The sequence below is a fragment of the Crotalus tigris genome, unplaced genomic scaffold (genome assembly GCF_016545835.1).
Source record: "Crotalus tigris isolate CLP2741 ecotype Arizona unplaced genomic scaffold, ASM1654583v1 scf7180000024379.1109085, whole genome shotgun sequence".
NCBI lineage: Eukaryota > Metazoa > Chordata > Lepidosauria > Squamata > Viperidae > Crotalus > Crotalus tigris.
The window spans coordinates 30,201-44,795 of record NW_024100549.1 but is presented as its reverse complement, the minus strand read 5'-3'; the positions used below and the strand labels follow the sequence as shown (position 1 = coordinate 44,795).

General features: G+C 41.5%; 1 protein-coding gene across 2 annotated transcripts in view; it reads right to left on the bottom strand.

The window, feature by feature from the left end:
• TCF3 (transcription factor 3) overlaps positions 1-14,595 on the bottom strand; it is a 70,599-nt gene that overhangs the window by 54,803 nt on the left and 1,201 nt on the right. For both annotated transcript variants that reach the window (XM_039328462.1, XM_039328463.1), the window contains exons 2-3: positions 6,145-6,209; positions 311-440 (exon numbers count right to left, since the gene is read on the bottom strand). In XM_039328462.1, the coding sequence (XP_039184396.1) occupies positions 311-440; positions 6,145-6,162 (148 nt within the window). In that variant the 5' untranslated portion in view covers positions 6,163-6,209. The remainder of the gene's footprint in view (positions 1-310; positions 441-6,144; positions 6,210-14,595) is intronic.

The window sequence follows — 14,595 nt, the reverse complement described above, 5'->3', positions numbered from 1 at the left end:
TCCCAGAATTCCCCAGCCAGCATGCTGGACTTCAGTTCCCAGAATTCCCCAGCCCGCATGCTGGACATGGAATTCTGGGAATTGAAGTCCACACATCTTAAAATTGCTAAGGTTGAACAACAGTGCTTTACATGAATCCGAGAAACTCTCAAAACAACAGGAAAGGAACTTTCTCTAATGGAAGGGCTGCAGTGAGACCTGACAGGAAACATCTTTTGGTCTTTCTACTTTGCAATTAAGAACTTTTGCTACACACAACCCCCCGCAAAGGCAACTGCTCCAGCCAACACCCTTCACCAAGGCCACATACCTATGTTGCTGTCTGCGACTCTTCTGCGAGGGTTGTTGGTGTATGGGTAGTACTGAGAGCTTCCCTTCACCCCCGTTGGGGAGAGCGTGCTGGGACTCGAAATCCCTATTTCGCTAGGCAGAAAGCCAGGCTGCAGAAACAAGAAAAACAAGAGTGCCCCATCAGAGCCTGAACAAATCTCAAATCTCTTGCTGAATATGGTTTTACAAAATGAGGAGGAGCCGAGTGCCAGGTGTGGACGCATGTGAGCAATACTGCCAGGTTTATATTCCTGTTTGGCTAGTCTTTGCCAACCTGGCAGAAATCCATCACAACGTTCCTCAATGATAACATCCGGGTAGGGTGGACTTCAACCTCTGCAACAGCACTGGGTTTGTAGTCCAAGGCACACAGTCCTATCCAGCAGGGCCAACAGGAAAGGGATGCTGGTAGTTGTAGTTTAGCAACCTCTGCTAGGCCACAGGTTCCTCATTTTTGGCCAAATGGTACTCTCCAGTTTAGGGACTAATTTCTACACAATATACAGATAGTCCTCAACATTTGTTTAGCGATTGTTCAAAGTTAAGACACTAAAAAAAGTGACATACAACTGGTCATCGCACTTACAGCCATTGTAGCATCCCCATGGTCACATGGTCAAAATTGGGGCATTTGGCATGCACTATATCAGGAGTCTTCAAACTTGGCCCTTTTATGATTTGTGGACTTCAACTCCCAGAATTCCTCAGTCAGCATGGCTGGCTGAGGAATTCTGGGAATTGAAGTCCACAAGTCATAAAAGGGCCAAGTTTGAAGACCCCTGCACTATATCATGGTGCAGCATCCAGGGTCCTGTGTTCACCATTTGCGGCCTTCCCAGTCAGCTTCCAACAAACCAAGTCAATGGGGGAAGCTGGATTTGCTTAACAACTTCATGATTCACTTAACAAGCAATGAAGGTCCTGGTCCCAATAGTGGTCATAAGTCGAGGACTACCTGTAATCTCCAGAGTCTGGCTCTTCCAGTGAAGGAGAAAATAAAGAGGAAAATAACCGCGGGTGGCAAAGACGATTTCCAGATCCATGTAAAACAGATCATGGCTGAACTGAGCAAAGGTCCATCTCATCTGAAGAGAGGCCTCAAATTAGTTTCTGAGCATAGAGGTTTCGCTGATTTGTGTATTAGTTGCAAAAGCCTTGTTTAGCAGATGTTGGAAAGAAGCAGGACAGCAATTCGCTCTATGCTTTGTGATGCTTCCCAAGACGTTGGGCCTGATGGGGCTGGAGGCAGGACACCAGGCTAAGAGCCGAGGTGGTGCAGCAGTTAGAGTGCAGTACTGCAGGCCACTTTAGCTGACTGTGTTCAGCAGGTCAGCGGTTCAAATCTCACCGGCTCAAGGTTGACTCAGCCTTCCATCCTTCGAGGTAGGTAAAATGAGGACCCAGACTGTTGGGGGCAATGTAAAATATATATACATTGCTTACTGGTGTACACCGCTTAGAGAGTGCTTGCACTTAAAGCGGTATATACCGTATATGCCGGCGTATTAGGCGACCCGGCGTATAAGACGACCCCCGTCTTTATAGCCGGGCCACATTCCTAGAACGTCGTCTTATACGCCGGAAACTACCAGTATTTCCGGCGTATAAGACGACTCGGCGTATAAGACAACCCCTGTCTTTGGCGCCGATTTCAGCGCTCGCGGAAGTCGTCTTATACGCCGGCATTTATGGTAAGTCTCATAAATAAATAAATAAATAAATGGGCTCTTAGTCTTTCTTCACATAAGTCTTTTATTACACTTCAATTACTTTCAGAATTCAGATACAAAACTGGTGTGATTAGAAAGTGCACATTTCATACATATCCAATGATGCTGAACTGGATCACATTTTGAATTCTTTAGGCATCTTAGCCAGCCCCTACTGGAAACAGAATTCTGGGCTGGACAAAACTGTTGGGTTATGGCAACATGGGTTTTCTTATAATCTGCTTACATATGATACTTAAGCAGAGAAATTTCCCTCTTCCACTGGCGTAGCAGCTCTCTAAATCAGAATACATATCTTTTGTGGGATCCAGATACAATTTGACCTTCCAGGAAGACATGGGAGGTCAGAGGCTGTTTTTTTTTAGGTGGGGGGAGGACTTAAGAGGAAATGGAAATGTTTTACTTTCTGGAGATCATCTGCTGTCAAGAAGGAAGGAAGGAAGGAAGGAAGGAAGGAAGGAAGGAAGGAAGGAAGGAAGGAAGGAAGGAAGGAAGGAAGGAAGGAAGGAAGGAAGGAAGGAAGGAAGGAAGGAAGGAAGGAAGACTTCCAGATGAGGTGAAGACCTGGCTCAAGCATTGGGCTAGGATAGAAATGAGCCCAGTCAATGTAGATTTAATGAGATGTTGTGGGGCTGTGTTGAGAAGTATGTCTTTAATGGAGTTTTGTGGGTTTGTCTATACCTTTGTTTTTATGAAATGTTGATATGAGCTACCTAGGATTATCATGTCTAAGATAGGGTTCCATATAAGTTTCCCAAATAAATACATAAGTAAGCAAGCAAGAGGGAGGATTTCCATTTTTAATTTTGAAGGAAAAAGAAAGCATTACAGGTAGTTCTCAACTTTCAACAACTGGGACCAGGATTTCCATTGCTAAGCAGTTCTAAGTTACGTGAACCACACCCTGATTGTAACCTTTTTTGCCCTAGTTGTTAAATGAATCATGTCGTTAAATAAATCCGGCTTCCCCCACTGACTTTGCCTGCCAAAGGACTTCTGGAAAGTTGCTAATGGTGATCACATTGACCCCAGGATACCGCAAACTTTGTAAATGCACGCTGGTTGCCAAGTGCCTGAATTTTGTTCACATGGCTGTGGGGGAATGCTGTGATGGTCATAACTGTGAGGATTGGTCATAAGTCATTTTTTTTCTAGTGCCGTTGTAACTACAAACATTCACTAAAGAAATGGCCGTAAAATTCTGGAGTGTCACAAATAAGCTGCCAAGATCGCGTTTTCTACTCTAACCATTCTACTCTAAGCTGCCCAGAGTTAGAGCAAGACGGGCGGCTAACAAATTTCACAAATAAATAAAGATTAGATGTGGGGATACAAATAATAAAGGGCAAGTGTTCCTTTTTTATGTCTTGCTTGAGGATCACCTGAGAAACATCTAGTTTGCCTCATCAGAATGTTTATCTCTACCAATTCTTACCAGACCAATAACTGGTAAGTGTTGGGGGGTGGGAAAGGAAAACTCCCTGTTCAAAAGCAGTCTACCATTAAGGCGCTGATGCTGGAAATGTTTAGACTGTGTCTCACCAATAATGTTGGATTTGGCAGGCCACTTTCCTAAGCAACTTACAAGCTATGCTTTCTTCCCCTTGATTTATGGTCTGCACAGCAAGAGCCTTGCTCTTCCCACTGATTCTTCCATTCATGACGTCACCCTTTCAATTATGCCTCTCTCCTCCGCCTACCAGAAAGCAAATTAAAACAACAACAACACAAGCAAACTCCAAACCCATACTATTTAAACACATGGCCGGCTGGCAAGTCTCCTGTTCTGTTTTTAAAATTACATCTATTTTGGCACCCATAGCCTTCCTCGCACATCTGCTTTGAAATTCAGCAGAAATATATATATATATATATATATAAATCCGCCTGTCTCAGAAGTTTTGGAAAAATTGGTCTAATGTTTTGAAGAAAAAAAACACAACGCTTTCTTCTTTCTCCTGCCACCATTTTAAGATGTTATCTTATTTTTCCTTTAGAAGAAAGGAAAGATTTACATGCAAGTGTGACTGCAGCACATTACTCACCGGTCATTCCAATTCCCAACCTAGCACGCTCCAAATGTGTTGGTTGGGAATAACAACTGTAATTCCCAGTTGACATACCCATTAGGAATGATGAGAATTATAATCCAAAATATTTAGAGAACATCAACCAGCAGGAATGACTAGCATAACTGTGAAACTGAGACGATCTCTCATTCATATTGTGCTTGATTCCTTCAATAAATCATTTGTCTAAACCAGGGGTAGGCAACCTTGGCTCTTTTATGACTCGTGGACTTCAACTCCCAGAATTCCTGAGCCAGCCATGCTGAGGGGAAAGGGAGAGGTTTCCAAGCTGAGCCATGCCGGCTCAGGAATTCTGGGAGTTGAAGTCCACGAATCATAAAAGAGCCAAGGTTGCCTACCCCTGGTCTAAACCATGGGTCTCCAAACTTGGCAACTTTAAGACTTGTGAACTTCAACTCCCAGAATTCCTCAGTCAGCCATGCTGTTGAAGTCCACAAGTCTTAAAGTTGCCAAGCTTAGAGACCCCTGATCTAAGCCTCATCTCTGTGACCACATAAATCATGAAGGATGAAGATCCAAGTCCGTTTAGCCCAGCATTCTGGGCAGACTGCAAGAAACCCACAAGGAGAGCCAAAGGATATCAGCTTACAGTGCTCAGAAACAGGCAGCTTTTACACTGTAGCAAAAAAGACTTATTTTTTCGATGGAGGGGGAGGGAAACACAAGGAAGTAGAGGCCAAAGGTATCTGAACATGGGAACGTAATGCAAACGAATAATAGCAGAGTATAAACAAGTAGCAGATCTAAAGACAGTCAAAACGATGGTTGTTACTTTCAAACTTTGTGTCACTCCATGAGTGAGATGGGTGGTCTCCAAGATAGATACATAGACAGACAGACAGACAGAGATGATATAGAGATAGATGATGGCTAGACAGACAGACAGATGATAGAAATAAATGATACATATATATATATATATATATATATATATATATATATATATATATATATATATATATATATATTATATGTTTTCTGAGGTTTTCGCGGGTATTTGTATGTAGGTCTTTGGTTGTTCCAAGACACTTCCAATTTTACGTGGGAGAAAACCCGAACAACCAAAGACCTACATATATATATATATATATATATATACATATATATATATATATATATATATATATATATACACACACACACACACACACACACACACACACACACACACACACACGGTGGTGGGATTCAGCCAGTTCACACCACTTCGGCAGAATCAGTAGCTAATTTTTTGTTGCCCAAGCGCAGAATGGACTTCCGGAAGTGTCATCCACAAAGAGAATTGGTTATTCACATATTTGAATCCCACAAATGGATATATAGCTATAGCTATACTGGTATATCGATATATAGATATAGATGGGATGGATAAATTCCATTTATGAAGCTGCCCAGATCCCGATCAGAGCCGAGAAAAACTGAATGCTGGATTAGCATGACTTGGTCTGATCTGGCACATCTCTTTTGGATAAACAGTGTAGGCTAAATTTGAAAGCCAGAGAGCTTCAGCGGTGAATTATGGATTCCCCCTTGGAGGCTGAAAGGTAGCTCTCCCTTGTGGACCTTTTCAAATGGGGAATAAGTAGCCCCACTCCTCCTGTTGAGGAATGATTTAGTGGTTTCCCGAAATGAGCAGGGGGTTTGGAGTAGATGACCTATATTAAGATCCCTTCCAATTCACATGTTCTGTAATGCACCCTAGAGAAAAAGTGAAGTTTCCTTATCCTGCTTATGAGAAAGAAAACAAACATCTCTTTGTTCTAAGATAGGAGTCCCCAAACTTGGCAACTTTAAGACTTGTGGACTTCAGCTCCCAGAATTCCTCAACCAGCCATGCTGGTTGGGGAATTCTGGGAGTTGTAGTCTACAAATCTTAAAGTTACCAACTTTGGAGACCCTTGTTCTAAGAGATCAAGACTTTGCTGAATAAATCTTTGATTAAAACATGCTTCAAATTAATTAATTAACTGAAATAAAAGAGCAGTGCTGCTTACCTGATTGATAGCTGGCATGCCTGCATCTCTTCCAAATGGGTAGTTGCTTCTTTCTGTACCTTTTCCTAGAGATCAAAAATCAGAGAGACAAAAGTCTGTCTGGGGAAATATTAGGATAGTTGAAAGCAAGTATGTATCCTGGTGATGGAGATTAATCTTCCAATTCTTTTCATCTTCCAATTCTGTTGCATCTTTTTATCAGACACTCTCAAAACCCAATTCAACTTTCTAAAAGTCAAATCAGGGTTAAAAATAAGACACAATTCAATAATACCTCAAGACAACCTATTTATGTACAGTGGGATTTCCCAACAGTTCCCCAACAGATGCTGATAAAGAGAATTTTCTATCTAGTCTCCCCTTCAATTAGCTGGGAGCAAATCGGAAGTGTTGGAAAACTACCACAAATGGAGACATAAGTCAGAATATAGGGAGAAAACAAAGATTTTCCTCATCTGCTGGAGCCCTGTAGATAATCTTGTTGGAAATCCAACATCTCGGGATGTGCAACATTTTGGAATTGAAGCCAGAAATTGCTTTGCAACAGTTGGCGCATCCCTTAAAAAGTGCTTGATTTCCCAGGCTTGCATTTGTGCTGCAGGATTGCAGGAAAATATACGTTTTAGTTTAAGGAGGTAGCAACAGCACACCCTGAAACAGCTTGTTGCATATCTGGATAACTCAAAAGGATATTTTCCTGGCTGCTATATGAACTCCCAAAACAGACACAGCTTCTCAGAGGAAGCGCTGATGGTCTTGCAGCCGTATCTGTGGCACATCTTCAATTTTGGATTCAAATCATTGCACTTTCCTACCAACAACCAATATTTTAGATCTTCTCAAACCAGCCTTATTTATTTTTATTTATTTATTCAATTTCTACAGATTCCCATCTCAATGACTCCTGGTCGGTTACAATCCAAAAACATAATTAAAACACTAAGAACATCTTAAAACAAAATAAATGTACATAGCTGAGATACTTAGCCAGTTAGCAATAAAATTAAAATAAAGCAAAATAAATTTAAAAAGATTAGTGGTGCTTTTTTTCAGAAACACAAGAAGTAACATCCTCTCTCCCCCCCCCCACACACACAATTCCTGCAGTATAAATTTCTAGTTGAGAAGATCTCTCCATACTTCAGCTGAAAATATCCCATTCTCTTTATATTCTAGCTGGGAAGATTCCTATCCTCTCCATTTTCTAGTTGAGAAGACCCCCATTCTTTCCACATTCTAGCTAAGAGAAGACCCTATCTTCTCCATATTCTAATCTAGGTGAAAAGATTTGATCTTTTCCATATTCTAGCTGAGAAGACCTCCTTTCATATAAGAACTCTTCTATGCTTCTTCTACATATTACATCAATAAAGCATTATTATTTCTGTAGCCCTGGGTAAAAGTCCAGATCCTATCTGAGACATGGATGAAACATCTTGTAACCATACCTCTTCCCTCTGCTAAAAACACCCAGTTCCCTCTATGCGAAATCTTATAAGGAAATGAAATAAAACATTTTTCACTGGGCCCCTTTATTCTAGAAACAATGTTTTATACTCAGACAGGATGTTTATGGGGCCTGGACGTAACATTAGACATACATTTTACACCCATGGGAAAGAATGCATGCCAAAGTCACCCTCTCACTGATGTATACACACTCATACAAACCTCAGCTTGCACTTATGGAGATAAGAATAAAACTGTTCAGTGTTGTCTTTTTTAAAAAAGGCAAGAAAGCCAGGGTAATGCTTTACTTTCACCAGTTTTCACAATCTCCCCAGTATCTGCCTTCTTTTTCCTTTGTTAGGCCCCCAGTTCCCCTCTCCAAATTAGCTTGCAGTCATTGGTATTTCTCACTACTTTTAAGATTTTCATCCTCCAAGCAATGTAATCAGGGCAAAATGCCGTGCCAGTCAAAAATACCACAAGGATTCAGACCCAGCTTTTTCCTTGTCCAATGATCTTGTCAGGATTGTAGATTGCAATCTCCTAACTGTTTGCTGGCTGAACCCCTTCATTCCATCTAATTCAAAGTTTGTTTTGGGTAGCAGCCAGTTAGTCTTGGTGGAAAGAGGGGGCTCAGAAGCAAGATCAGCCTTCTAACTCTCCAGCTGCTTTCCTACAGGAGGATCCTCTGAATTATCCAAATTTCCGACCCTCCTTTCTGCATCTTCCCCCAGCTTCGTGGGCATTTGTTTCAAGACCCAAAGGTGTTTTTTCCAAAGGCAACTGTACTTTGTTTTTCCTTGAAGACGTTTCGCTTCTCATTCAAGAATGAGAGAAGTGAAGAAGCTTCTTGGATGAGAAGTGAAATGTCTTCAAGGGAAAACGAAGTCAGGTGGCCTCTTGAAAAAGCACCTTTGGAACAACCCTGACCTGGATGACAGAGAATCTCCATAGACTTTTGTTTCAAGACTTAGAGGCTGTTGGACTTTAGCATATGAATGTGTCTCAGAGCTCAAATTATTTCAGCTAAGGTAGAAGGGACGGCAGAATCTGGGGAGGAGTGAAAAGGGGGATCAGCCTAGAATCCCTACGTAGCCATAAGAGAACGGAATCCAGTCCCCTTTAAGTGCCATTGACTCTTTTCTAATTTTAAGCAGGTATCTACTGTTAGTTGAGAAGATTCCTGTGCATGGGCTTTTAGCAAGAAAAAATTCCTGTGTGTAAGTTTCTAGCACAGTGGTTCTCAACATGTGGGTCGGGACCCCATTTGGGGTCGAATGACCATTTCACGGGGGTCGCCAAACAACGCAGTCCGCCATTTCCCCCCCCCCTTTTCCTTAGTTGTGCTACTCCCTTTTATTCTATTGGCTTTTGAAAGCCAATAGAATAGACTCTCTTGAATAGAGTCTAATTCTATTGGCTTTCAAAAGCCAATAGGAATTGTCCAGGCTGTCTCTGCCCTGCTGAGCCCGCCAAAAGTCCCATTCTGCAAACGGTGCTGCACCAGTTGAGTAGTCCTCGACTTACGACCGGTTGAGTAGTCCTCGACTTACGACCGGTTGGGGGTCGCGGCATTAAAAAGGTTGAGAACCACTGTTCTAGCAATTAAAGATTCCTGAGCATAGGCTTTTAGCAAAAAAAAACAAAAAACAAAAAAAACCTCAGTTTATTGAAACTTCGCCTGTGGACCTGGTCTTTCACACCTGACAACTACTCCTCCCCTGCTGAAAGAAAACTCACACTAAAATAAATGTCATTCACATGAACGCAAACAGTTGGCTCGGACCCTCTGGCCCCCATCTGGTTCAGCTGCCTGTTCTCACCATGGTCCACCACCTGCACCAGGAAGCCAACCAGTCTCCCAGCAGATGTCCTTCAGAGGCGGTCATCCAGCCGATCAAGGCTGATCCCGACTTTTCTCAAATGTACACTGGAAAACCTGGGATTGATGGAACACTTTTCAACAGCAAGCAGGCATTATGCCACGCACATTCCCATTCATTTGAGAGGCTTAGCATTAAGTAAACAGGAGGTCAAAAGGTTGTAGGGCGAAATCTTTTAACTGACCTAATTTTTTAAAAGCGGTTTAGGAACTAATTTTGCCATATGACTGCCCTCATTCTCCTCTCCGCCCCCGCCATCCCCCCCCCCACAAAAATAGCCCTGGTGGGGTTTTGTTTTTTTTTTGCCACTGTGCTGACTTGGGTTAAACCACAACAGAGAAGTTCAGGAGCATTTGAAAAGCAAATGGCAAGATCCTTTCTTTCTAAGGTTAGAGCTTCTGTAGCTGTGCACAGGAATTAATCTTGACAAGATCAGGATGAGAGTGGAGGTAAATGAGTGCGTATGGGGGGAAATTTTCCTCTTTCTCGGCTCTCTTATCCTGGGGGGGGGGGAAAGGACTTTAGAAATTAGTTCTTGGCTAAGAGTGAGTCCAATGGTTTTTTTTTAATCAGCTGGCACGTGTTTGCTAGTAAATCCAAGTTAATAAGGTAGCCCTTGACTTACGACCATAACTGAGTCCAAAATTTTTATTGCTAAGCAAGACATTTGTTAAGCATGTTTTGCCCCATTTTATGACATTTTGTGCCACGATTGTTAAGTGAATCACTGCAGTTGTTACATTAGTAACATGGTTGTTAAGTGAATCTGGCTTCCCCATTGACTTTGCTTGTAAGAAAGTTACAAAAGGCGATTACATCATGCTGAGACACTGCAACTGTCATAAATATGAGTCAATTGCCAAGCATCCATTTTGATCACGTGACCGCAGGGAATATTGCAACGGTCATAAGCGTGAAAAATGATCGTAAGTCACTTTTTTCAGTGCCGTTGTAACTTTGAACTATCACTAAATGAACTGTTGTAAGTTGAGGACTACCTGTATTATTTTTGTAGCTAGGCATTTGTGGAGACAAATTAGATACATCAAGCATTTCCAGTGCATTAATTTCCCCCTGTATTTTAGCAAAAAGGAATAAGGGAGTGGGCATAATGTACAGATAGACCTCAACTTACAACCACAACTGACTTCAGAATTTTGGTTGTAAAGTTTTTGTGGTTGTTTAGCAAGTTACCACGTGACCAAATTCTATTTTATGATTACTGTATTTTTATAATGGTCGTAAAAAAAGTCACAGCAATCAGTAAGCGAACCACAAGGTTGTTAAGCAAATCCAGTGTATCAAATGGGAGGGTTTTTTAAACCGTTTTCTGCTATAAAACAGCAAAAAATATTGTAAATTGCAGCCACGTGACTATAGGATGCTGCAACTACTTTACTATTATTATTATTATTATTATTATTATTATTATTATTATTATTATTATTATGCAAGCCCGTTGCCAAGTGCCTGAAATGCAATCATGTAACTAGGGGTAAGGGGGGAGGCAGTTGTAACTTCAAGTTAGGTCTTAAGTAGGGTTTTTTAAAGTCTGTCATAACTCTTTGGTTGTTAAGTCATTGGTAAGTTGAGGATCACCTGTATCCCTAAAAATAGCAATAGCACTTAGACTTACAATATATATGGCTTCACTGTGCTTTACAGCCCTCTCTAAGCAGTTTACAGAGACAGCCTATTGCCTCCCAACAATCTGGGTCCTCATTATACCACCAACCTTGGAAGGATGGAAGGCTGAGCTGGTGAGGATCAAACTGCTGGCAGTCAGCAGAATTAGCCTGCAATATTGCATTCTAACCACTGCATCACCACAACTCTACATTTTTCAACATTTTTGCAGCCAAATTTCAAAAATACAATTTTGATAAATTCCTGGAGCTATAAAATGGGAAGGGAATACTCATAATCCACATACAATCTATGCCCACTGAGTCTCATATGTCTTTTTTTGGCTGGAAATGGGAAAGAACATTTACACGGCAAACATTTTAATTGAAGCTTATATAATTCTTACATCTCTCAGTTCTATAGAGCTAGAAAACAATAATACACTCAAATCCGTAGTTTTGTGAATTCAAAAAAAATTGTGTTATTTGGGCAAACCCAGCCCTTAGTGAGAAATGGCTTCCAAAGAATGCAACTATTGGGAAATTGCATGCAAAAGTAAAGTTCAGTATTAAGGAAAAAAATTCATGCCAATTTTAATGCAGTCTCCCTTGAAAATTCATAAATTGGGGAGGAAACCCAGCAAAAATAACCTTAAGACTGGGGAGATAAGTTAAATGGAAGTTGTCAGATTCTCTCATTATAACTCTACTGTATGACTCCTTTTCAAAGCTTTTGGGAGTAAATTAAAATACAAACTTATTTTTCAAATAAGTATGAAATGGAAATAACAAAGGACTAGCACACCAACCAAATCATGATTAAATAAGAAATCTGAACCATGTAAGGGCCATTAATATACAAATATACAGATCATGGATGGGTCATTATTGCAAAGAGATGGTCAAAATAGAAATTCTGTGAGGTTTTGCCTGCAGGGATTTCTTGATTATGACACATAACAATCCTGAATCATTTCTGCAGAGTTGCAATATGATTGAGGTAATGGCCCCTAGCTGCATGCATACCGACACACAGACACACGCTCACACACAACATTTAGAGCTGCAACCAATGGACCAAATTAAAGCCAAGCTGGAGAGGAAGAGGGAGAGGGAGAGGGAGAAAGAGAGAGAGAGAGAGAGAAAGAGAGAGGGAGGGAGAGAGAGAGAGAGAGAGAGAGAGAGAGAGAGAGAGAGAGAGAGAGAGAGAGAGCGCATGACATCCTGGCTTTAGGATATCTTTCTCCATTTGACAATGGATTTCATCAGTGAAGAACAGGTGTGCTTCACACAGGCAATTTGCTCACCGTACTGGGAGTTTACACATGGATGCCTTCAAATCAGGCCTGCTGCTTAGACATGATCTGAGGCTGGGGAGAAGAGAACTGCAGCCACTCTCCTTCTTTGCCCCCTGCCACCACCTCATTTCGTAATACAGGTAGTCCTCGGCTTACAACCATTTGTTTAGGGACCATTTGAATTTACAATGGCAATGAAATAAGTGGCCTATAACCATTTTTCTACCCTTACAACGGTTAAAGCATCCCCATCGACACATGATCAAAATTCAAAGGCTAGGCATATGAAAACTTTTTGTTAAGTTAGTAACAACCGTGTTACTAACTTAACAACTGCAGTGATTCCCTTAACCACTATGGCAAGAAAGGACGTAAAATGGGGCAAAACTCACTTAGCTACTGTCTTGCTTGGCAATGGAAATTTGGGGCTCAGTTATGGTCGTAAGTTGAGGACTGCCTGTATACTAAAAGCTAGCATGTTTTCAAGTGCCAGCTATTATAATAGCAATCACGTATCTGTTATGGCTTGATTTCAAGTAAGATAGCGAGCACTATCAAAATGCCCAAAGAGCTACTTGCTTCAGTCCCAGGACCTTTCTCCCCTGCCCGCAAATAACTTTTAGAAAGTATGATAAAATCTACACCGCTACTGTATAAGGGTGGTCAGTAGAAGTACATATGAAACAGAAAACATGTCTAGCTCTATGCATGGAACTAATATATTATGCCTTGTAAAGCAGTTGCCTTATCAGGAAGAAGGTAATGTTGAATTTTGACTGCATCTCTAAAGGATGCCTGTTTCTGAAAGGGTTAAGAATTGTCAACAAGGAGACAGATTGGCTGGAGGGGGCAGAGAGGAGAGAAGGCAATTAATCCAATTAGTAGGTTGGAGAAATTCAGAATTCCACATCTACTTGTCATAGGCCTTGCACAGAGACACACACACACACACACACACACATGTATATATACATACACACACAAACACGTATGTGTGTGTGTGTGTGTGTGTGTGTGTGTGAAGTTTTTGGCTGCACTCCAGTCAAAGGAGAATCACGATTCAAACAAGCTTAACTTGGGTTAGCAATAACCATGATTTTGTTGCCTTCACTCTAAAGCAGTGGTTCTCAACCTTTTTATACCGGCGACCCCGGTCATAAGGACATGCCGCCCCCATGCGCGGCGCACATGCGCGGTGCCGCCAGCTGAGGAAAAAAATGGCGGATCGCGTTGTTTGGCGACCCCCGTGAAATGGTCATTCTACCCCAAATGGGGTCGCGACCCACAGGTTGAGAACCGCTGCTCTAAAGTAAGGCTTTCAATGTATCATGCAAACAAACTATGGTTTAGTTAGCTATGCCTAGTATGTTGCTGACACTAAAGAATAACTATGCAAATATGCAATTTGTTAGCTCTCAGTCAGAGAGGGAGAGAAGCTACCTTACCTATGGGGATTTTTTTAAAAAAATATGTTTAACTATGGTTGGCATTCATTGGCTCATCTACATAAAATGCTATTTGTTGGTGCTTGACTTTCCATAATCAATGAGCCTGCCTATTGCTGTTTTTCACATGCTGTGTAAATTAACACACTCTGGATCTTTTAACACACAATGGTTAAGAAATCCTGGCTTAGCATTATGTAAGGACACAGCCAATGTAATCCTAGGCACAAGCAAACTCCAACATTTTAGTATCTTGGCCAGAACACCCCAAACAGCTTCCGGTTCAGAGGATTAACTTCCAGAAAAAATGCCAGACTACCCCAAGGCAGCCAGACTGGCATTCAGGAGAAAGATGCAATGTTCTTTTGTGTACCCCCTGCCCTCCAAATCGCCCACATGTCTCAGCTGGGGGCCAAACATGAACATGTGGATATTTCAGGCCATGGTTCAGGGAACATAAAGGGTTTCCTTCTCACTGTGGCATTTGGAAGAAAAATGGGACTTTCAAAATCAATCATTCTATTAAGTATATAATTTCTAGCAAGGGAACAGAGGAGGAAAGATAACATGTTGAGATTAAAGGCAGTTGGGAGGGAGGAGCGGAAGACTGTGAACCGATTAAAAACCATTGTCCAGGATGCACACCAGTTACAATGCTGGCTAGATTAGCAAGCTTAGCCCTGAAAAGGAGTTAATTGCTAGAAATAATTACTTGAAAGAGATCTACTCAGGCGGTTAGGTTTCCTTCTTA